The 23,333-nt window shown below is 42.9% G+C and overlaps 1 protein-coding gene across 1 annotated transcript in view; it reads right to left on the bottom strand.

Annotated features, from left to right (window-relative positions):
- Window positions 1–2,064: 2,064 nt before the first annotated feature.
- Window positions 2,065–23,333, bottom strand: part of LOC133126572 (adhesion G-protein coupled receptor D2) — a 67,043-nt gene continuing 45,774 nt past the window's right edge. Inside the window, exons 24-26 of the mRNA XM_061238917.1 lie at window positions 12,119–12,201; window positions 4,627–4,788; window positions 2,065–2,139 (exon numbers count right to left, since the gene is read on the bottom strand). Coding sequence (XP_061094901.1) covers window positions 2,065–2,139; window positions 4,627–4,788; window positions 12,119–12,201 — 320 coding nt within the window. The remainder of the gene's footprint in view (window positions 2,140–4,626; window positions 4,789–12,118; window positions 12,202–23,333) is intronic.

Here is a 23,333-nt window from a genome sequence, read left to right on the forward strand (position 1 = left end):
ACAGAAAAAGAGGGCTTTGGCCCACCTCCACAAATCAAAGAGGATGCCACTCAGCAAAGATGGATCTGAATAAATAGACAAAAAGTAGGCATATGCATCTGTTTCTATTTTATTCAGTCCGGGGTCCCATCCAGCAAACCCACAAGGTTTACTGAAATGTTCTACTGCAAACGCTCTCTCTACATGGTGAGGGTGGTATCGGTAATGAAAGCGGGTATGTTTGCCCACACTGCTTGCATAGACACAGTCCATTTTTCACTGTGAATAATAAGACGCATATCCAGAACGAGAAATAATTTCCATATAATCTTACATTTAATTGAAAAGCAACTTTTAAGATATTGGTCTGTTCAAAAAAAGGTTAGTGGGGCATTCAGAGCCAAGCAAAAAAAATAAAAAAACTCCCCGAAATTTGTATCACACTGAAAAATATACTGCAGCTACTTAAAATTAACTGATATCTTCCAACAGTGAAAATCTTTTTGTGGTTTTGTAGTTTGAAACATCTAAGTGGTATATTTAGGTTAAATGCATTTTTCTCCACAGTTGTAAGCATACATAATCATTCTAATAATATATTTTTGGTTTGTGCAAATCAGATACGGAAAAACATTGATTGAGAAGACTGTAATTAGCAGGATTTCTCACCATTTAGGGAAAATGGTGTTTATAGCATGTGGCCTTGTCCGAAGCCTTAACACAAACTTATATGCTGTACTCAGGATTGGTTGAAAAAAAATGCATTATGCAAAACCTAACCTTAACATGGAAACAAATACAGACGGTTTTAAATTAAAGGAAATGAACTGAAGGACACAGTCATTTCATTTAAATGTCTGCATTATACATAAGTAGGTATAAAAAACCTCAAAGCATTAATCTGTTTTTTCAACCTTATTAGTCATTAAAAACTTTAAATTACGTAGACCTCGCTCTCAGCATTCCATTACCTGAACAATGGCATAGCTTTAGAAACAGATTTTTCAATTTCAAAAAATGAAAAGTATGCATTCAGCCTCTCCATGTTATGCTGGCACTTAAACCGTAAAGACTTGACATAAAAAAACTCAAGGTTACATCCAATTGAAATCCTACAAACAAGTACTTCAGAAATCCATTTAGAGTAGGAGAAAGAACATCTAATTCAGACATGTCATCCTGTTAAAAATGGTCTCACTTGGTCGTCTTCTTGTCGTTTCTCTGTCTTCTTTGTAGGAGAGATTGGTTTTCTAAATGTAGGTTTCAAGCACAAAAACATAATCATAGACCATAGGCCTTTGGTTGCAAAAACGATAAACACCGCTCTCTTTACTAATGGAACTTTATGAGGAGTAACTATAATAATGAAATAACGGACAATAAAACAACCTGAGTGATTTCACTTTCAGTCCCTTGAAATGCAGTGTTTTAGCCAGGAGTGTTCCCTCAAAACAGAACAAATGACCATTTGATAAAAACCAAGAGTTAAATTAAAAACATGAAGGACAAATATTTTGCCGGTGTAATAATCGTATATTCATAATGAATGGCAGGGCCGGCACTACTGTGTGCCTACGAGTCCGTGAGTGAACAAAAGATTAGTTCCAAAATATACTGTACTGTTACAAAGGTTAAAGCTAAGGATCTGCTTTAATTACAGAATGAAAGCCACACTTTTCATTCACAACACTGTGTCTGTCCAACTGGGAGACTGACCTTACAGACATAGCCAGTTTCACTGAATTTAATGGTTCACATTTTGGCAAAAAAAAAAAAAACCGCTCTAAACTTTGGTCTAAGGTTGTGTTATCAAAGTGGGGCAAGGGCATATCCTTGGTTTTGCATATGAATATGCATCTTTCCCCATACCAGATACAAACATTTCTTTGTCAATTACACTATAAATAATTATCGGGAAGACAGTACAATTGATAAGGCTGAACAAAAATGCCATTCAAGGTCATTTCTAGCAGCTGAGGGTGGGGGAGTTGGGCTGTTATGGGTGCACGACTATGAAAACACAGGCATGCATGTAATATATGTGCGTAGCGGAAATAGTGAATGAACTCTACAGGACCGCGGTGTTCAGAAACGGGCCTGAGCACAGCCTCCTCCAGCGAATTTCAGCAGCCTTGAATTGTTAACCCTCCTGATGGAGAGCTGAGGAAATAACACAGAACAGGGACACAGTCAGGGTTCACCAGGAAACCAAAATCAAACCCAGCGCAATTAAAGAGCTGTCCGTGAAAAAAGCCCACCTCTCAGCAGCAGCAGACATACCCGAGCCCCGCGCGCTTCTTTTTGTGTGGTGGAGTCACTGGCAAAGTTCTACAAGGATTGTTCTAGAAAAAAACCCCCGAAAAAACATGCTGCCATACAGCTTCCTGTTTCGTTCGACAACTTTTCCTATTCGCGAATATACATGAATCAACTAAAGCCACCAAACTGAAACTGGCTTTCTGCGAAATGAATGGCGTGTTTCTGACAGCAATCCATGAGCTTCCCAATCCCACAATGCTCAGTGACACATCTCCTATGACGTGCTGGTTAATGTAGTCCTTGAAACGGAGGTGATGTATTTGACGTCGTTCGGCAGAACAAACCTGCAATCTACATAAGGGCCACTTCACAGGGTGAGCCCGATGATCAATAAGGACGCCGTAAGGACCGGGGGGGAAAAGAATCTCGCTCTCGCTCAGCTCCTTTATTTAAAAGAGAAGAATCTTGGCAGCTCTCAGATAAACAGCTGCTCACAACATGAGATAGGTAATGGGAAACATCATTTATTTTGTCTGCTACGGGCTCCTGGGAGACCAGCAGTTCCTATGTACTCCGGAGCCAAGACTGGGTCTCGACAGGAGCCACTTGATATCAGAGGCTGCCTCTCTCTTAAATGAAAATGACATGCTTACAGCGAGAGCACATCACAAGCAGGCGTGCTGCCATCAAAGGGAATGGGGAAGCAGCCGGGGGAATACTAGTTTGCATCTGTTAGGTCGCGGAGAGCTGCTTCTTGTCACCCAGAATGCCAGGCTGTCAAGCTGTCGTTGACCTGTAGCAGCTTCTCAGCGGAGAGGTCTAATCATCCCAGGCCACTCCACTGTGTGAGAATACAGTGACACAGGTCCAGACAGGGAAGAAAACAGCACAGTAAGTCTGCATTATGCAGTCTAGTCTCACTGTGTGTGAATATGGGAACACAGGTCCAGACAGGGGAAGAGAGCAGTATAATAAGTCTGCATTAGCCAGTCTCGCTGTGTGTGAATATGGGAACACAGGTCCAGACAGGGAAGGAGAGCAGTACGGTAAGTCTACATTAGCCACTTACTCCCAACACAGATTAGCATTCTAACTCTAGGTGGTTTGGGATGAAATCCTGGATTTGTTTTCACAGATAGCTCTTGCCATCTAACCTCAAATTTTGGATAGAGGAAAGGAGGGGCCAGGGAGTGGGGGATGTACACTCAGAGACTACTTTATTAGGTAGATCTGTACAGCCAATCATGTGGCAGCAACTAAATGCATAAAAGCATAGAGACACGGTCAAGAGGTTCAGCTGTTTTTCAGACCAAATGTCAGAATGGGGAAGAGATGTGATGTAAGTGACTTTGACCGTGCAATTATTGTCCGGGCCACATAGTGTGGTTTGAGTATCTCAGAAACTGCTGATCTCCTGGGATTTTCACACACACTAGAATGGCCAGACTGGTCACAATAGCGCAAATAACCACGCATTACAACATTGGTATGCAGAAGAGCGTCTCTGAACACACAACGTGTCAGACCTCAAAGTGGATAGGCTACAGCAGCAGAAGACTTCATAAGTCTAAAAAAGAAGTCTAATAAATACCTAAAAAGTGCTCACTGAGTGTTTCATGCCATTCAATATTATATGAAGGATATACAGAGCACATAGGACAGGACACTATGAAAAGATTTATGATCAGTGCAGTCACTTATTTTTACAGCCACTTTTTACTGAAATCGTACCCTCAGTACTATAATATTTCAGTGTTTTTATAATTATAATTTTTATAATTATTGGCCTTATAATAACCAATACCCAATGTACTATATTTACCCAAACTATAAACTACTACAGTATACAGTTGGAACAGTACTTATAGGCATATTATATATACACAGTATAACCCCATGATATGTCTCATCTAGTGTCATAAAAGTATCATAAAATCTAAATGACACTGAACCAGCAGTAAATGATTGAGTGAATGAGGGCTTACTGAGATGTAATCACATTTAAATATTCATTTATACTGAAGGCAACAAATGGGCCCAGTTTTTAAAAAAGTTAAAAGGGGCCCGTTTGTTGCTGTACATCAGCATTAAATGAAAATGGCTCTGATCTACAGAATGGTGAAGGAAACCGCAAGTTCACCCTATCAAATGCAACAATGGCAAGCAGTATAAGAAGGCAGTTACTAATTGATAAAAATTTGCTCATTCTTTCAGGGGTCTGACGTGAATAACAGGGCCGCTTTTTTCTCTGTACTACCATTGTTATAATGTTCACTGTAAAATATTGAACAGGCTAGGCACCACTACAACTGTGACTCACGGAACCACAATTTCCAGGAGACGAAAAGCAGAGCTTTGAACACAGGAAAGGCTGCGTGGTTTCCTTACCCGCGCAGAAGGCCTGAACCGCCCACAGCCGACCGTAGAGGGAGTGAGGGGATGGGGTTGGGTCGCTGTGGGACCACAGCGGTGCAGCAGGTGTATCGGATCAATACCGAGGGCGGTCAGGAGCACTGTGGGAGCGGGAGTCCGTCCTCCGGAGGCCGAAACCTGAGCCCCAGAGGCAGCGCTGTGAGGAAGTTCACTCGGGGCTGACACCGGGCCCCTGGGGGCCACACGGCCCTTTTCACCGAGGCCCCCCGGTCTGTCAGCACGCGTATCCCTCACTGCTGTCTTCATGGGCAGGATCCTTCACATTACAGACCCCCCCCCCTCCCTCCACACCTTTTTTAAGTAAGTGTAAATATTGTGAAATCCTAAAACCTAGTAAATGATTGAAGAGGAAGAGAGGCCAAGCTGAGCCTTTGGAGAACGCATGGGTGATTAGCTCATTTACACAGCTGGGTAAGACACCGGATAGTAGTACTTCAGACACTGCTACTGTAGTACTGCACTGCATGTTGATTTAAACATTTTCCAAAGACTCCAATACAAATGACAAGGAAATATGATGCAGATACATGCCAGGGATGTGTAATTGAAAAGAATACGAAGTACATAGGTATGCTGACGTTTCAGTGCCTTCTGTTTGGTTCCAGACATGCAGAAGTAAAGCAGACAGAGTAGCACATCGCTGATATATGTGTCAGTTAAAATTTAGGAATCCATAAATAATAGATGCACATAGAGCAGGGGAGCATCTTCAATGAGCTGACCGTACAGAGCTTCTTCGTAATCTATGAACCAGCAAGCCACTGTAATGACTTCACCTAGAGACCAACAACTCCTCAGTGCCTTTCCCCTAAAGTCCAGTATTGCTGCACTTTGGGATCACAAGATATTAAACATTTACAATGCTGTTTTAGGACAATAAATAAATTGGAGGTATGCGGCTGTGCCGATATTGTATTGACATGCCCCATAAGATAACCCAAAATGTCAAAGCTGTCTGAGATTCCGGAAAAACAATAGAGAATCAGTTTTCTTCCTTGCCAGTACTTTGTTGTGCTAGCCAGCATTTACATTGCATAGCACACCCTTCATGTGTACAGTGGCCGGGTCATGTTCAAACTCTGACATTATCAGTAATTTCTGACCTGCATTCAGAGGTGAATAAGAAGATGCTGAGGGAAGGAAGTCATATATTTACTGCTGTACAGAGCTTCTTCGTAATCTATGAACCAGCAAGCCACTGTAATGACTTCACCTAGAGACCAACAACTCCTCAGTGCCTTTCCCCTAAAGTCCAGTATTGCTGCACTTTGGGATCACCACCATCATAAAAAGCAGTCCTAGCTTTGCATTATGGAGAACAATGTGCAAAAGCATGGTTCTAACACCACAAACTGCATTAAATGTGCAATTTAACAGTCGAGTTCTGATGAATCTGCCATTTCCATTCTGTAACTCTGTTACGTGATTACATTTAAACACTGATCTCCGGCTTCTACAGAAAAGGCGACTGAGAGCGTCCTGTTTTGCTGCAGTTTTTCACTCCTTCCTCTTTCCTTGCATAACACTTGAGAGCGTTGCCCCATTGTATCCCAATTGTGATATTAGGGTGAAAGTCAGTCCCAGAGTCCTAGTTATATGGCTAATGGACAATATGATGATGTGTAGCTTCATTACATTTTTAAATCTACTGTTCAATATTTTAAAATGACAGTACACAAGCTTTTTCGGTGTATGTGAGTGGTTGCTTATTTGACTATTCACTCTCAAGGGTTGAGAGTGAATAGTCATCTTTAATTTTTGTCACCCATCCCTATTGTGTATACTGTACATCTCTTCCATAGAAAGGCCTAGGGTTTTTATGGCTCTGGTATGCTTGGGTATTGCATATCGAGTAAGCTACATGAATATTGCACGTTTTGTGAAAGCAAAATAGCTTTTTTGGGTTCAGACATTTAAGCACATTATTTAACTTGCTGTTGCTAACATTGGTATTATTCTGAGTGCAAACAGAGGGCATGTGAATTCTGATGGAACATGCACATTCTTAGTCCGGAACTTTCTGACTGTGGCCAGCAACCCAGCAGGGATATGTGGGAGGAATTCAGTGAGCAGTTGGCTGTCTGGGCACCCATGGCATGCTCTCTGCTGATAGCAGGAGGAGTATATGAGCAGACTTGTACACAGTTCGCAAATTGGACATTCCAAAATCGAATTGGATTGAAAATGCCAAATTCATTTAAAAAAAACTGTCCTTTGCTCAGCCTTGTGTTGAAGGTTAAGCGGTCTGTCTGAAAAATGCAGCTATGCAAGACAAAAAGGTTCAATTCAGCTTTTGCCCATAACTTCTTGAAACCAAATTTACAGTGGCTAGTATTAACTCTACTGTATCACCATTGTAAGATACTTATCAAAAGGAAACTCAACTTATTGTATGAGGTTAGAACTCAATTAAAATGAAATTCCAACAGGATAAATCCTTCAATAGTCCAAGAACAATTTCTGTGTGGACTGACAAAGACACATCAACAATATATTGTAGTGATCCTTGAAAGGAATTGTATAAAGGTTATGTAGCCGTTTTTCATTTCCAGTGCCAATCCTGATTGTTAGAAATGCTAAAGGGCAAGATTATTTTTCCCAGTTTAACCTTTCTCATCATTCCCTTTCAACATTTCTCAAATTCAATTTCCTCTCTTTTCAGTTGAATGACAAATTGACAACAGAGAGGACAGACAGAGCTATATCAATGTATCAAGCCAAAGTGTTCAACATATTGGGTGATTGGTACTAACTTTTTCCTGTTACGCTTACTCTTGTGAACCAATAGAGAATTATACATGGAATTTACTATGCTTTTCCAATGCCTTAGCAAGACAAAACACTCACTTTATCCTATCAAATTTATTACTGAAAATCAATGGCAGTCAATCTTGCCACAAAGCATCTTCAGTCTCACCGCACACACACCTGAGAGTACGAGAGAATTAAAAAATGTAGTGTGATGGAAACAACAAGGAACATCTTGGATATAAAGCCATGGCATTCTGCAAAATCGCAGTTTGCCACAAATTTACGAATGCTGTCAGTACAGGGATGTATTTACAATCTTACAAGTAACTTTAAAAGCATTGCAATTATATGAGATAGCATGAGATATAATTTTAGCTGTTCAGTTCCTGGGTGAATGTACTGTATCCTGACTCCATCTCCTGCACACAATAAAAAGGCCACACAATGATCATTCATTCTGCATTCACCCATCACACATTCTTACACAACTGTGCTCTCGCTGAACCCAACCGGGTCAGAACGCAGGCCTCTAGGAAGTGATTTCATCAGTAAAGAGATGTCAGGTTGATTGTTTTTTTAACTTTCCTGTTGTGTTCTGATTGTAACGTCCTGTCTGGTGTGGGTGGATGTGGGTGTCATCCTCCATACCCTCCACCCTTCCCCCACCGCAGGACAATGTCACTAACATTCTCACACAACTGCTTCAGCAACCACCAGCAAACCTACAACTCAAAAGTCCAATCACGGACAGCAGTGGTTTTATAATCTATATGCAACAATGCTAACATATCATCACCACGCAGAACAAATGTTGACCACCTCCAGCTCTTCCCTTTGGTCTATACACTAACACCCATTAACAGTATTACTCTATTGCCATCCGTGTTAATCCACACTCGCAGAAAGAGACTATTTCTCTTATAGTAAGCCTGCCTTAGAACTGTACATTTAAGAAGCTCCCTTGCCATCATGAGTCCTCTGCCAACCACGTGTATTAATCACCTTTATCTTACCAACAATGAACCGAATCCACAGTATATGTGGTCAAACCTCAGGTTTTTTCCCAATTTCTTTTTTTTCATAAATTCATACAGAAGTATCACAAGTACCTCAGCTTAGTTTGGGAAAAAGAGTACAGGTAACTCGGTTTAAAGGTGAAATCTCAGAATGTGAAACTTTCAGTCTAAAATGTTCTCTACCAGGGCACTGTTAAGTAACCAAATTCTCAAATGGCGCAGGTCGGATATGACAGCACTGCTGTCACACTCTTCCTTTCGTGGTGATAGATTAGTTGAGCTGAGAGTCCGGCAGGGCCGTGGATGTGATGCCACATCCACAGGAAATAACATCAGTCTGGCGTCTAATGAGGATATTAACTGAGGTGATGGCACATTCATGGCTGGCTCTGACAGCCACACTCATTTGCAGAACAAAAGAACATATTTTCATTCAAAGTGAACAGATTTTGAAAACAATAAGCCATATTGATGTGCTCTAAAAGAGGTAAGCAGGAGTCGATTCTTTTCAAATGGAAACCATTTTTCAAATGGAGTTCTGGCAGGCCCAGCACTTTTGCTTTTCTAGTAAAATGTCTCATTGCCACTTCATTAAATACCATTTCATTGTCTCTAAGAAAATTGCAATCAAAAGTTGCCCTTCTGACAACTCCAATAAAAGTCAACATGTTCTCAATGGAATGCTTCACAGTTACCCACTCATATCATTTAATAAATACAGCTCATTTTCACTGCTAATCATCTATTTGTAGAACTTTCAATATGTACTTGGAAGAAAGCAAAATTGAATAAACAGATAGCCTCCACTTAAGAACTCTGCTAATAAGATTATATCAGCAGGAAGAGGCCTCATTGATCACAAAGAAGGCAGCCCTAAGTAGTGCTAATTGATCAAGCTCTCTGTTCACATGCTGGATTAACCTCCTAAGACCCAGGAGAAAAGAAGTTTGAGTATTTTACATTTTTTGGACGTAATAAGTGTCTTGGATGACAAACATGTTGCAGTAAAAATATTCAATTTCATCTGAATTGAATGTCCCTTATATTAAAAGAAATACTATACAGGTAGAGAGCTCAGGGGAGCCAAAATGCAATGTCCTCATTGATGACGCAGGATCTCAGGAGCTTAAAAGGAACATAAGCAACCCCATATCCCAGGCAGGCTGTGTGTAGTGGAGGATTTTGTGGACATAGGCAGGTGACGGGGGATGTCATGGACAATGAACATGCCCCAGAGCGTTTGTGCTTGCCTACTGGAGTACCATTTAACTGCTGTCACCCCCAGGTCAGAGGGGTGACCCAGGGTCCAAAAACGCAAGCGAAACCCCTCGGCCCGCGCTCTCCTCTGCGGTGTTTAGCTGCCGTACCTCGGGGCTAAGATGGCCGGTGCGAGGCAGGAGCGGAGCGGAGCGCGGGGCAGAGAGGCGGGAGCGGAGCGGAGCGGAGCGCGGGGCAGAGAGGCGGGAGCGGAGCGCGGGGCAGAGAGGCGGGAGCGGAGCAGAGCGCGGGGCAGAGAGGCGGGAGCAGAGCGGAGGGCAGAGAGGCGGGAGCGGAGCGCAGGGCAGAGAGGCGGGAGCGGAGTGGAGCGCGGGGCAGAGAGGCGGGAGCGGAGCGGAGCGCGGGGCAGCGAGGCGGGAGCGGAGCGGAGCGGAGGGCAGAGAGGCGGGAGCGGAGCGCGGGGCAGAGAGGCGGGAGCGGAGCGGTGCGCGGGGCAGCAGGGCTGAGCTCTCGGCTCCGCGGGCGAGTAATGAGGCTCGCTGGGAAAGGGGGGAGAAGCCCTGCAGCTGATGGCACCCCCCCGGACAGGATGTGCAACAGCACACGGGCAAAACAGGAAGCCCCGGCGGCTCGCCTCGCGATTGACACGCTGGCTCTGGAGTGACGGCCTGGGACGGACCCAGACGGCCGGGCCCTGTCAAGCCCCCGCAGCCGGGGGCGGGGGACTGTGGCCCCAGAGGGCCCCGGCATGACGAGTAACCGCTGTGCAGCGTCTCCCTGCTCTTCCGGTGCACGGTGCAGGAACAGCCTTTGGCAGCGCACCAATGTCGCGCTGCTCCCAGGGCACCACACGAGCACATCTCCATCATGTTAGAGGAAGCTCAGCCAGGACAGCACCACAGCCTGAGGATACAGCTCGGCCGACTCCAAATGAGCTTCTACTTCAAACATGTCATTGACGCTTTCGGCTGAAATGCTGCTCATCACGCCGTCAACTGACAAATATAACAAAAAATATAACTGAAAAACTGCCCATGAGTCATGACCAACTGTGCCTGTAGAAGGCAACCCTTTTTAGAAATACAAATAAAAATACTGGCAAATATTTGAGAACGTTTTTAATAAACAAATATGTAATGTAACATTTGTCATAAATATTTTAAATATAAATATTTTTTTTACTTCATTTGCCAGATACTGTATATCCGAATTGGCTGGATTAGTGTCCAGCATATGAGAACTGATCACGTTCCTTGTAGCATTAGTTAACATAACAGTTTAGATTAGCAAAATTGTCAAGGTGGAAAATTCATTAATTCCATCCACTGACTGTATAAAATCCCTATTCGTACATTTCATGTTCAGTAACTGCCCTAGAAGAAGCACTACACTTAGAAGTACTTAAAACACACCGTACATTCAGTCTGCTGTGACAGTTTTTGTACTCCGAAAACTCATATTGAATATTGGTCTGGATAAGGGTGTCTACACGGTCAATGAGCACTAAAAATGCTGCATTCATCGTGCACGGCAGGACAAAAATCGAAGGACATGCAGAATTCCATAAACACCTAAATGAATTTGTATGAAACTCGTGTAGTAAACCCTGGATCAATGTCTACATCTGCCGGATGTCAATCTCTTCAAACAGCGGCAGACAGTATGGTACGGTAAAACCAGTGCGGTTTCTACACATTTTGAAATTGCTGTCCTGGCTTCAGGGTCTGGGTCTGGCGGTCTGACAGCACCGCGCACGCGGGGAGTAGATGCCATTTGGCCGTTCTAAACAGGACGTCTCGTTCAAGGAGGCAGGCAATCAGTCCTCAGCCCCGCCCCCTGCCCCTGGGGGCACCTGGACTGGCCCGCCCTACACCGTGACCCTGACCGCTGAAAGAAGCCTCAGCTCAGCGCAGCGTACACGTTCAATTGATTCACACCTTTGGGAATCTGTTCATTTCCATGGCCCTCCCATCGCCTGTGTGTAAATTTAATTATGTATACTTTAGTATTACATTTCACTCAGTGTCATTTTAAACCTCCCAGGGCTCCGAGTCGTATATTTTACAAAGATGATGCGGACCACCCAACTGAAAAAAGAAATCTTGGTGGTGGTGAAGTCAGCGGCAATCTTGTAATCAGGTAAGGAGTCGATAGCTGTTTAACACTGCAGGGAGAGCAGTGCTGGACTGTGCAGAAAGGACTAATAAGAGGGGGATGCGAATTAACACTCTTAATTTGGTGGCCACTAGAGGGCTCACACATTTGGATTCTGGATTTTTTTTTTTTTTTTCCTCATTTGTATTTCTATGCTTATTTTGCTAAGGGCAGTAAAGACTTGTTGACATCATGTCACGGTTGTCATCATTTCTGATGTGCAAAAATATTTACTGAAGCCTCCTACTGAAATTCTACCCCCTTCCAGTGGAGCAGTCTAGTTTAACAGAATGGGGGTTGTGTTTTACCTGTTTCGGAGCAACATCAACAGTGGCAGGACTGGGACACTCCTCCTCCTGACTGCCATTAGCACTGGGGATTGAATGATGCCCTGTGGGAAAACACACAACACAGTCAATCAAGGTCCTTTTAACCAGCACTAACACAAACGAATCCCGTTTCACTCTTTTCCAACCAATTAACATTGTCATAATCATATTTGTTGGACTGTCCCAACACTGTGCCTCATTTTCTTCTTTCAGACGCCAGATAAGTGTGCAGGACCTCAAAATACTGTATGCACCTGCTGTAAAATGCAGCTATGCCAGCTTAACTAGCTTGACAATTGGGCTGGTCATAAGCTGGTCTAGCTGGGTATGAGCTGGTCAACCAGCCTGGCTAAGCTGGTCATAAAGCTGGTTTGCCTGGGTATAAGCCGGTCAACCAGCTAGTGCTGGTAGCTTGTCTGAGCTGGAAGCTGGTCAACCAGCTGTTTCAAAACATAACTTGAGCTGGTCAAACCATGTCAGGTTGGGAGCTGGTTTGAACTGGTCAACCAGCTCCCAGCTTTTTCTAAACCTAGCTTGAGATGGTTTCTTTTTTCAGTAGGGAATGCATCTTTCCAATCTGCAGTCACTTCACTGAAGGACTACAGGACTACAGGCAGCCTGCACATACTGTACCTGGTGAGTCACTGCAACACAACAAATAATAAACAAGTAAAATCCCATAGACTGTAACCCTCTCCCTCTGGGTACTACAGAGGCATACTACACATTGACCAGTGGGATTCCTACCCATGGTCAACAAACACAGACAGGGTTCCATTCTAGATTGTGGAGTGGTTAGTGACTGCACTGAGGATTAAATCATTTACCTAAACATGCCCCCTAACAGGCCGCAAACAAGTTTTTCCAAGTAAGCCCAATTAGCTTGGAAAACCAATTCATTGAAATTATAGTTAATTATCATTTTTGGCGCCATTTTCATTCTAAAGCCAGGGCCAGTCAGTGGCTGTGATTAATATCAATGCAGATGGACCCATTGCTCATATCAAATCAGGGAAGGGAGACACAGCACTGTCGGCTGATGGACTCACAGTAGCACTCACAACACTCTCATTCACCATCTCCACAGCGCATTTTCACCTGAATAACCAATACAACAAATACAGTTCAACAAAAACAGTGACATTCAGGGCATTCAGCCGATAGAGGAAGTGTACGTCATATACCACAAACCACAGAGTGGATTATGCAGTTTATACCATGGTCGTTTGCCATACAATTAATATTGGAAATTAATGCTGGAAATATTGCATTCAAATTGAAAGGTTATTAAGCAAGAGAGGTCCTGTTTCCTGGCAACACATAAGGGTCGCACTGCAATATCTGGGTAAACAACCAATGCCATCCAATGCAATGTAACATTACTTCAGGACTTCGCAATTAGCCCAAATCATATACAAAATTAAATTTTCTTTTGCCGACTTTTCAGAAATTAGCTTAACAATTGCAAAATATCTGGATGGAAAGTTAGCTAAGGATTTTATGCTAGCTGCTGGATGATATCATGCAGGGAATGCCAGAAGAGGCTAGACATTATAGCAAGCATATGACTTTAGGAAGGTGATTCGAGCATTTAACTGGAAGTGTTAAACTGGTTATCAGTTTTTGAAGCAAACCTTCCATCCAATCAGAATTCCACCCAGACTATGGTATAATACTTTTCTTTTTTTTTTTTACACGTTAAACACATTAAAGTGATGGGTCTTGTAAAAATGTGGTCATCCAAAAACTACATTCATTGAACTGAGATAACAACAAATTACACAAAAACAAGCCATTAATTGCACAAAAAGTAATGCAGTCAAATGGAAAATAAGCTACATACGTACATCCTGAATAAAAGAAAAATGTCCTACAACACAATACAAAACTAGAGTATGCCACAAGGGTTACTGTGGGTTATTTATCTTGGAGCAAGTGCTACAGTTCCTGATGGCAGTGAGTTTCACTTGCATTTTGTGTCAAGTCTGATCTCCCAAGGCTAACTTTGTGTCTCAGATGTGTTACAGTATCTCCAGATTCAATGTCTGAGCAAACATATCTTCAACCGACCGATTAAATTTGCCTCGGCATGCCAGACACAGGAAAGAATCCAATGATGGAAGTCTGGCAGGATCAGGAGGAGCACAAAGGTTAGTGCCTGAAACAATGCGCAGCTCTATTAGCAGTGAACCGGCAGGCATATCTGAGCCAGGAAACCTCTGCCTCGAGGCACTGAGGACACGGGTGACGGGTAAACCTCCACAGGTGCTGAGATGATCACCATCAATACCTTTCCTGGGGGTCTGCCAGCCTGACATGGCGTTCACAGCCGCTGGTGGCCCATGTCAGGGTTCATTTCTCACAGGAGAAGATGGGAAGGGGACCGCCAGTAAAGAGGTTCCCCATCACAAACGTCTTCATCTGTCTCTGTCTCATCTGCATGGGAGGCTGTAGTCTGGAGAAGAAAGGTCAGTGCATTCAAGGAGTCCATCTATCTGCACTGTCAGGCCTTCCCACGGCAGAAAGGAGAAAATGACACTCTCAGCTCCAGGGAGGTATCAGCCCCTTCCTTCTTTCAGCCGAAAGGGAGAAAATCTTCCTCAACGCGCAACGATTCGGCGGGCTGCCAGCCCGTGCAAGACGCTGGCTCTCGTTAAAGAGGCGCGCGCTCATTAGCGAGGACAAGCATTTCCTGTTTGTCTGCGTTTTGCATTTCCCTATTGCGAGGCGTGAGTGTGCCGTTTGTTGGCAAAATGGGACAATGGCCTGACAATGGACATGAAAGACAAACTGTGGAAGATGAAAATGTGGACGGTAATGTAAACAGCTTTTAATAGCATCAAACCAGTAGCGCGGCTTGTTTTAGGCCATCTGTCCGTTCCATTGTGTTCGCCCCGACTTTGAGTGACCATGGGTGACGGTTGATATATGTATACTACAAAGCGCCTGGACCGGGTCTGGGGATTTGTGCACAGTTCTGCAGCGTTTTCTTCTCCTTGGGTATTTCTCCTTTTTTCTTTTTTTGTACACGCGTGTGTGCGTGCGGTGGAATATTCCGTCAGATCGCAGCACAGCCACTTGTATCCTTCGTGGCCCTTTGCCAGTGTTCTTAGGCATTTCTATCAAAGGGAAATTGGGCTCTTTTCTGATTGAAAGGCTTGCTAAACTCTGCCAAAGTTCTTGTAGGCAACATGGAACAAAGTGGTTGCTGAATGGAAACAAAATAAGTGTTTTCTTAGAGTGCCTCATTCCAAAATGCTTTATGTAGTTATTTCATGTTTCTTTAATATTTTAATATTATATCTTTACATATTAATTGTATCAATTGATTTGCAAATTATCTAGTTACAGACTTCTGAAGTAAAGGGTAAATTCCATTCGGTGACATTTTCTGGTTTTGTCTGTTATTTTGGTGAACCATATTATAAATAACCTTGATTTCATGAAGGAAAGGGATCTAACTATCAGAATAGGTGTCTTTATTTTTCTTTCTGTGCCATAAAATGAATCCGAGAGCCACAGTTATAGAGGTTTTACAGGCCATATCCAGCCAGTACATCACAACATTAAATAGCAAGGACACTGTACACAGGTTTAGTGCCTCAAAGAAAAACTAACTAATTACAGAAACATTAAGCTTCATCCTCATAACTTTATACATGTTATTTGACTCATTTTCAAAGTCTACACAGCCAAGGGTTTACTCAAAGTAGGATTGTCCAAATATTGAAATTGTTATAAATTAGTTATCATACAGTATCAGATGCCCTCTAGCATCTACCATTTTTCATTTACCATTGCTAAAACGCGACTGGGCCAACTTGGGTTTGGCTCATTGCTTCTCCGATCTTGGATCCAATGCAAAATATCATGCAATATGATTTTCCTTAAATATAAAACCTTCATGTTACAATGGTGGTAAGTAGGCCATTCCTACACACATGGGAATGCATTTACTAGGCTATATGTAAATATATAGGATAAGCAATAATTACTTGTGACTGACTTGCCCCTTACCCTAAGCAGGTGTTGGATTAATTAGCCAAAATGCTTTTGAAATGCTTTTGAACTTGCAATTTCTTGTCAGTCTCTACCGTGTGACTACAAGTCATGTTAGCAAATGCATACACATACAGTAAACCCTGCAAGGTGTGAAAATAAAAGAGCACCACAATGAGAAGTATCGAGTGTTGTCAGGAAGTTATTACTTTTGTGCCAGAATGTTCCAGGCTCCACTGGCCTCCCTCTCTCTCCCCGCAGTTTGAGTGAAGCCAGGCCCACCAGGATAATCACGGCCTAATAGGACCGTATATTGAAAGCAGCAGTGCTGGGGCCACATCCTTTTCCCTGCTCTTTTCAGTCCCAGAAAAATGTTTGCACATGGCCACATATGATATCAATAATTTCAATATATCAATTGACAGTTTTGAGGAAAGAAAAAAAAATAAAAAAATAAAAAAATCAAGACCCCGCCACTCATGAACGTATTTGATTTGGAAGTTCCCCGTAACGTGTGCAGGTATCTGCTAGTTGGAGCCTCAGCAGAGTTCTGGGCTAGCCACGCTGGCAGCAGGGAAAGTGATCCAAGGGGAGAATTATACAAATACATGAACAGAGCTCTCCTTTCGCCTGCCCAATGGCAAGCCAGAAGAATAACTAACACGGATAGCTTGAGTATCAACACATATTTTACTCTGAGCTTATTTAACAAAAGGAGGAAAGCGGTTTCTGCAGGTTACCGAGCACTCCGGCACGTCGTATGATTACGGTGAATTAGCCCCAAATTGAGATGTGTAGAGTTTGTCACGGCGCCGCCCTGTCCCGATCTCAACCGTACGAGGGAACGCACGGCGCATACGCAAACAGCCCTGCGTACTTTGCGATGTTTTCTCTTTCTGCTGATGAAGTTATAAGCCCCCCGCTCCTCTCCAGCGTCCTATTTGCCATGCGAGGCGGTGGGACCCCAGACGCCGAGGTGTAAACGGGGGGCCCGTTCTAATGATCTCCCACACCTGAGCATCTGCTCCGCTTTTAATTAACACTCCAAGGAGGTTCGTCAGGAGTAATCAAAAACATTGTCACTTATAAAAGCCATGGCAAAAAAAAAAAAAAAAAAATCAATATTTTTTCATCAGCGAAAAGGTAGGGCCCCGGTTATAAGCGGACCATTTAATTGCCTCACTCCGATAAACAAAGCAAAAAAAAAAAAAAAAAAAACGGCACTTTTTTAATGACTTGATTCCGTAGGATCAATACCCGGGCATGCATTTTTATTAAACAGCAACATGTGGTGAGGCACTCAGAGCCATTTCCATGCAGAACCCAACATTCCTCTTCTTTTTCATTTCAGCAGGAGCAGGCAATAGGTTTTGCAGCCCGTGCAGCCGGGCTGATTTATGAACGGGAGCTGACCTCTGAGGCCGTAACACAGTGATGGGTGACTGGTTCTCAACGGTAAGCTACTGGCACTTGACAAAGTGCCTGAAGCAGAATGAATTTACTTCTCTTTTCCTCAATCATCAACAGGCACTGCCCTGACCCCCATCCTGACTGCTATAACAAGATCTCCCATCTCGGGGCTGAGAAATTTACTGTCACATCTAGTTTTCAATGAGCTCAAGTGAGCGCTTCTTTCACCTTCAGTCGAGCAGGGCTCGCTAAGTGTTGGTCACACGGAGCCCACGCAGTCAGGGGGTACCCAGGACACGGGGCACAGTGACGCCGCAGACAACTTGGGCTTTTATCAGGAGTCAATCTTCCTAATCTTATTATATACAGGCCGTTTTTTTTCCCCCAGGTATTTGGCAGACCTATCTGTGTTTGCCTTCATCAACTTGATGACAGTGCCTTGAGGCGAGTTAAATTTAATAACCCCGTTTTTTTACTGCCAATAAATCTCCATGCGCACTCAAATTTAACCTTCCCCTCCTCTGTATGGTGACCACAGCAATTGAAATTCGCACGGCAATGTCATAACAGAATTTTACCCTTCATACATGAATATAAAAATACTAATACGTGCCGCATTCGCACGACGTTATTGAACAATCAGATTGTTTCACACTTTTGCAGAATTTATCTCCATCATTCAACCCTCATAACTTGGTGTACAGTACTTGGATTATTTCTAGTGGGTCCAAAGCAGGCAGCTACATCAAAAAAAACTGACCTTGATTGAAAAAACCTTACAGTAGGTAGTTTAAAAAGCATCTGCAATATAGAGCAGGACGTCGGTTCAAATGAGACGCTGTAAGTTATAATTGAGAATAAAAAAGCTATTAACAGGCATTCAATAAGCCACTCTGAAATTGATCAAGCCATAAAAGCTGTTCCCCGGGGATGTGGCAGAACATGGCAGTGGTCTTGAAGGCAGGAACGAGCAGGCGGAAAGCCGAGGGCCCCGATACAGTAGTCACCCTCCCCACAACACTAAACACAATCACCAACACATTCAGCCACTCTTCCCTCTCCATTTGTTTGCATTATTCTCTCCCGCCAAACCGCACTGTAAACACACAGCACTTATGTTGATTCTGATCAAATAAAAACCACAAGAGCTTATCCGCTTTCTGCTTTTTAAGCAGCAAAAGGCAGGAAGAAGGAGAGGGGGAAAAAATTCTACAGAACCAACGCAATTTTCAGGGGGTACGCTGCATCTAAAAACGCTGCCATTTCTCTGGACCGGGGGAAAACTCTCAAGTGGCAAATACAGTACGAGAAGCCGAAAGATTTATCGTTTGATAGTTTATCCTGACAATTTTTTTTGAAGTTTCCTCCACCAAAAAAAATGGAAAAAAAGAAAAGAAAAAAAAAAGAAAAAATTTCCAAGCGTGCTTCTTTAACTTTCAATTCTCCAAAGCATCCCTGCTTCAGAGCCCCGCGCTATTGCCTTTCTCAATCTGTCCCTGGAGACGCAGGAGTTATTGCCCCTGTCGATTGAGGAGAAAGGGATGTTATTCCCTTGTCACCCAGAGCCGGTCCGCCAGCCTCCCTGGCCTGATCTATAGCCCCTCGCCGGAGAGGAGTGTCTGACGCGCCATTGGTTTAGAGTCCTGTCAGGTCCCGCTACCTGCGCCCCAGACTCTGCTCTGGGAGAGGCGGAGTGACACGGTGCATCGGAGACGGTCGGGCCGGGCCAGACGGCCGGCTGCAGATTGATGGGCCTGATTACGGCGAAACAGGGTTAAATGTTAGCGACCTAGAGTAAAAGTTTGCCCCAGACAAAGAACGCCGTCCTCTTTCGGTCATTTAGCGTCAAGCTCCTCGGTCTCTCGACAAAGGCTGCGTGATATGACGTTGTAGTCTGGTATGACACAGGGCAGACTACGGCCTACAGATATAGATGTTTATTACTGGCAAAAAGTATTACAAGATTATGTCACATTGTATTGTACATAACTATAATGACATTGGATAATTAGAAGCTAAAACTCTGGAGATGTAATTCAAGTTAGGTCATTTTAGAAGTATGCTTTCCTGCAATCACAGCATTTTGTGAATGGTTACTGAAAGGTCTTTCTTGTCTATACATCTGAAAGACTTTCACCTTTTATTTCAAGGACATTTCGTTACTGTCTTTTTTGCTGTACAACAGTCTCTCAAAATAAAATTTGTTTCCAGGCTCTGAATTCATCTGGCATGTGGGCAAATGCAGGAAACACTCCACCTCATATTCATGACTGGAGACCTGACACATCCGGTTTTATTCAAATCATGACACAGCCATAAAATTCTCCAAGTTTATAGCTTTTATGACAATCAATTCAGTTGCTCAGTAATGTTGCTGCTATTGATTAATGCATATGTTGCAAAACAAATGACAGCACAGTAATATTATAATGATGGATCTGCAAGCAATAACACCATCCTGATTACCTGAGGAGAAATGTCTCAATATTTGAAGACTAACTGGCTAGCTAGCGTTTGCTAATGCTTCTGTGGTAACAGCTATTTGTATTTCCGTAAACACTGAAAATTTTCAGTTTTAACCAAAATGCTGTTACAGTATATTGTTTTACATACCCACATCCCCAAGATTGCCCATGTTGCATACAGTACACGCCAGAGCTGTTACATGTAACCACTTTCCCTCATATTCTTTTTTAAAATTGGCCCACATTCCTTACATCTATTAGTGGTCAAAGCATTGTTTTCTTTAGCATGGTGCTAAAATGAAAGAAGCACCAACAGACCACCACTGAGTCAGAAGAATTAAGAATACTTAACTTCCTCAAACACACTAATATTTCCTACTGAGGGACCCTTACACAAAGGGTACAATTACTCAAAGAATTTAGGTGTCTGTGCCCAGTTCCCCATTTCGTGATTATTCAATGAGAAAGGAATAGGTTCAGAATTTGCTGTTCTAGAGGGTGATTTTGTGGTTGACTACACTATGAATAGAAGAAGAGTTTCCAGGATTAACGCAGAAGTTGCATGAATTATAAGAATGACAAAAATATAAAAGCCAGGGAAATGCCCCTCCGTGCCACCACAGAACTCAAATATGGCATAGCCTCCATCCAAAACCTGCTTCCTCCCTGAAATCCACCAGGAAGCACTCGCAAGTCTATAAATACAGTGCAGTCCACATACATGCAACTAGAGGGTACAGGCAACCACAAACCTTCCCAGTGAAGTCGAGTGATAGTTTTAGAAACACGGCATATGCCGAACGCGATGCAATGCGATATCTATTCGCAGTTATGCAAGAGACTTGTTTAGAAAATCAAATTAGATCAAGAGACAACAGCAGTGTTTAACATGGTGGGTTTGGCCGGGTGTTACCAGGGACCGGAGCCATGACCAGCAAATTGCACAAATCCGCAGTGCAGTCCACATCTGATGAGCTTGCCAAATATGAGATGAATGAGTGAACACAGTCAAGTTATTGACATAAATGGAAAAACATTTGGCTCAATAAAATGGGTGTAGCCTTTCCCCTGGAGCAAAGAAACATGTCACACATCTTCATACATACTCTACATAGATCTGAATATGAAGAATTAGCATGCCAAACCTGAACCTGCCTGATACAGCAATGCTATTAAAGGGTATAAATAAATTGTGGTTTGTCACCATACTGGGTGTGGCCAAGGATCAGTAGTGGTAACAGTTCAGACACACGTGATGTGCCAAATGGGAAATTAATGTTGATGACATAATGCCAAGTTTGACTAAAATCAGGCATTTCTGTTACTAGTGCCAGAAGTAATAAAAATGTGAGGGCAAAAAGGAAAAATAAACAGAATCAAAACAATAGGCTTTCAGTCATTCTGGCTTGGAAGCAAAAAGCTAAGGCTTTACTCCCTTGGTCTTGAGGGGACTGTGTTTGGCATATCTGTTGTACAATATGTCTGCTGCCCACACTAATGTTGGCCAGGAACATCACTTTACCACTAAAGCTGAATCAAGAGTGTGCGAGTCCACATTTCTTTAGTCTAACTGCCGAGAGGTTTGTCCTTAACTCTGAAAAACAGCATTTGGATTTCAATTCCTATAGATACTCATACAAAACTGTTGAGCTTGACAGTCATCAAAATGAAAGAACAAAAAATGTTTAGCCTTTCAATGAACAAAAGCCCCCTGTGGAGTAGACATGCCCAGTATAACAAATCTGTATCTGAAGTTAGAAGCAAGTTAAACCTGCACCAGTGCAGTTAGTATATCCTCATGACAAGCTATTGAAACAAATTTATATTAAATATGCTGTCTATTGTAGACGTTGGATACCCAGAGGGCACAAGCCTGTTTATTTGACATCTGTCAGGAATTAGCAGAAGGGGGGGGGGGGGGGGAGAGTGCGCACACTCTAGAGTCTAGACGGCATCCAGAAGGCTAGAACGTGGTCATGTCATTTCTCACCAAGCTGTCTTGGGCTCGTGGGCTTCGGGCATTCAAATCAAATTTGATTTTAAGCGGGACATGCAGTACCTCACACCATCAGTGATATCCATCAGAACATGCCGGAAAGCGCAGGATCTTTTACGCGTGCATATCGTATACCAGTCTGCTCCTGAGTGCAGTTCCAGAGGAGGATGCGTAGTCACCTACAGACTGGGGCAGTGGCACAGTCTGGCCACAGGAGCATGTGAATAAATAAATAAATATAAAAATATATAAATATATAAATAAATAAAAGTGGGCAGACAACCCGGGGAGGCTATCCATCATGTATCCCATTACCAGAGAGCCGGAGCCATCTGTATAATTCAGTCAGCGTTCTAAGCAGATAAAAATTCCACTTTTCGCCTCAATTTGTTATATGTGACAACTTGCCGTGCTCTATTTTTGAATTATAAATAGGTTTTAAAAAACAAAACAGAAAATTCATGTTTTTCCAAGTGTATGTAGAATGCATGATTGCCAGCAAACGTACAGTAACAAACACACTGAGAACAACGCACTCCTGTGCACTTGAACAGAGGAGCAGTTTTTATGGACCACTGAAACAAAAATACTTGACGCACATTAACCGTTACATGCCACACAATTTTCTGATAGGCATACTCAAAAACAGAATTTCATACACCAATCAGTGTGATGGATTCTGAGCTACAGAGCAGAATACAAGACTGGAAATCTCAGACAATGGCTTTAACTCTCTACAAATCATTTCCATTCTTCCCAGCCGTCCTGGCCACAAGATATGCGCTACTCAGCAAGTGAAAGAAGACTGCTTGAAGTGACAAGAATGTAAATAAAAATCAAACCAATAACACATTTGCTTGCTGTTTATTTGGGTATTTACACTGTCAGCTATAATCATAATGACAGGCCCCTGATCTGCTGCCACACATTTACCAAACAAAACAACTAGACAACAGATTTTTATACAACGCTGAAGGTCACGTCCAGTTCTTTGTTAGCCGGGGTGAAAGGAAAATAAATATATTGTTATAAATATGAATTGCTTCAAATGCAGAACAAGGAGACAAACATGTGTTTTGAACAGGCTGAACTTGCAATTCAATTCTGTCTGACCCTGTATTTGACCAGATGTGCAGTTATGCTACATGACATTTCATCACCAAATCAGTACACTTCAAACATACACATCTTAGCATGCAGCTTTACCTGTCGCCATCTATTTTGTGGTACGGGGAACGGGGAAGAAATGTGATCTAAGTGACTTTGACCATGGAATGATTGTTGGTGCCAGGGCGGTTTGAGTATCTCAGAAACTGCTGATCGC

The sequence above is a fragment of the Conger conger genome, chromosome 4 (assembly GCF_963514075.1).
Source record: "Conger conger chromosome 4, fConCon1.1, whole genome shotgun sequence".
Taxonomy (NCBI): Eukaryota; Metazoa; Chordata; class Actinopteri; order Anguilliformes; family Congridae; genus Conger; species Conger conger.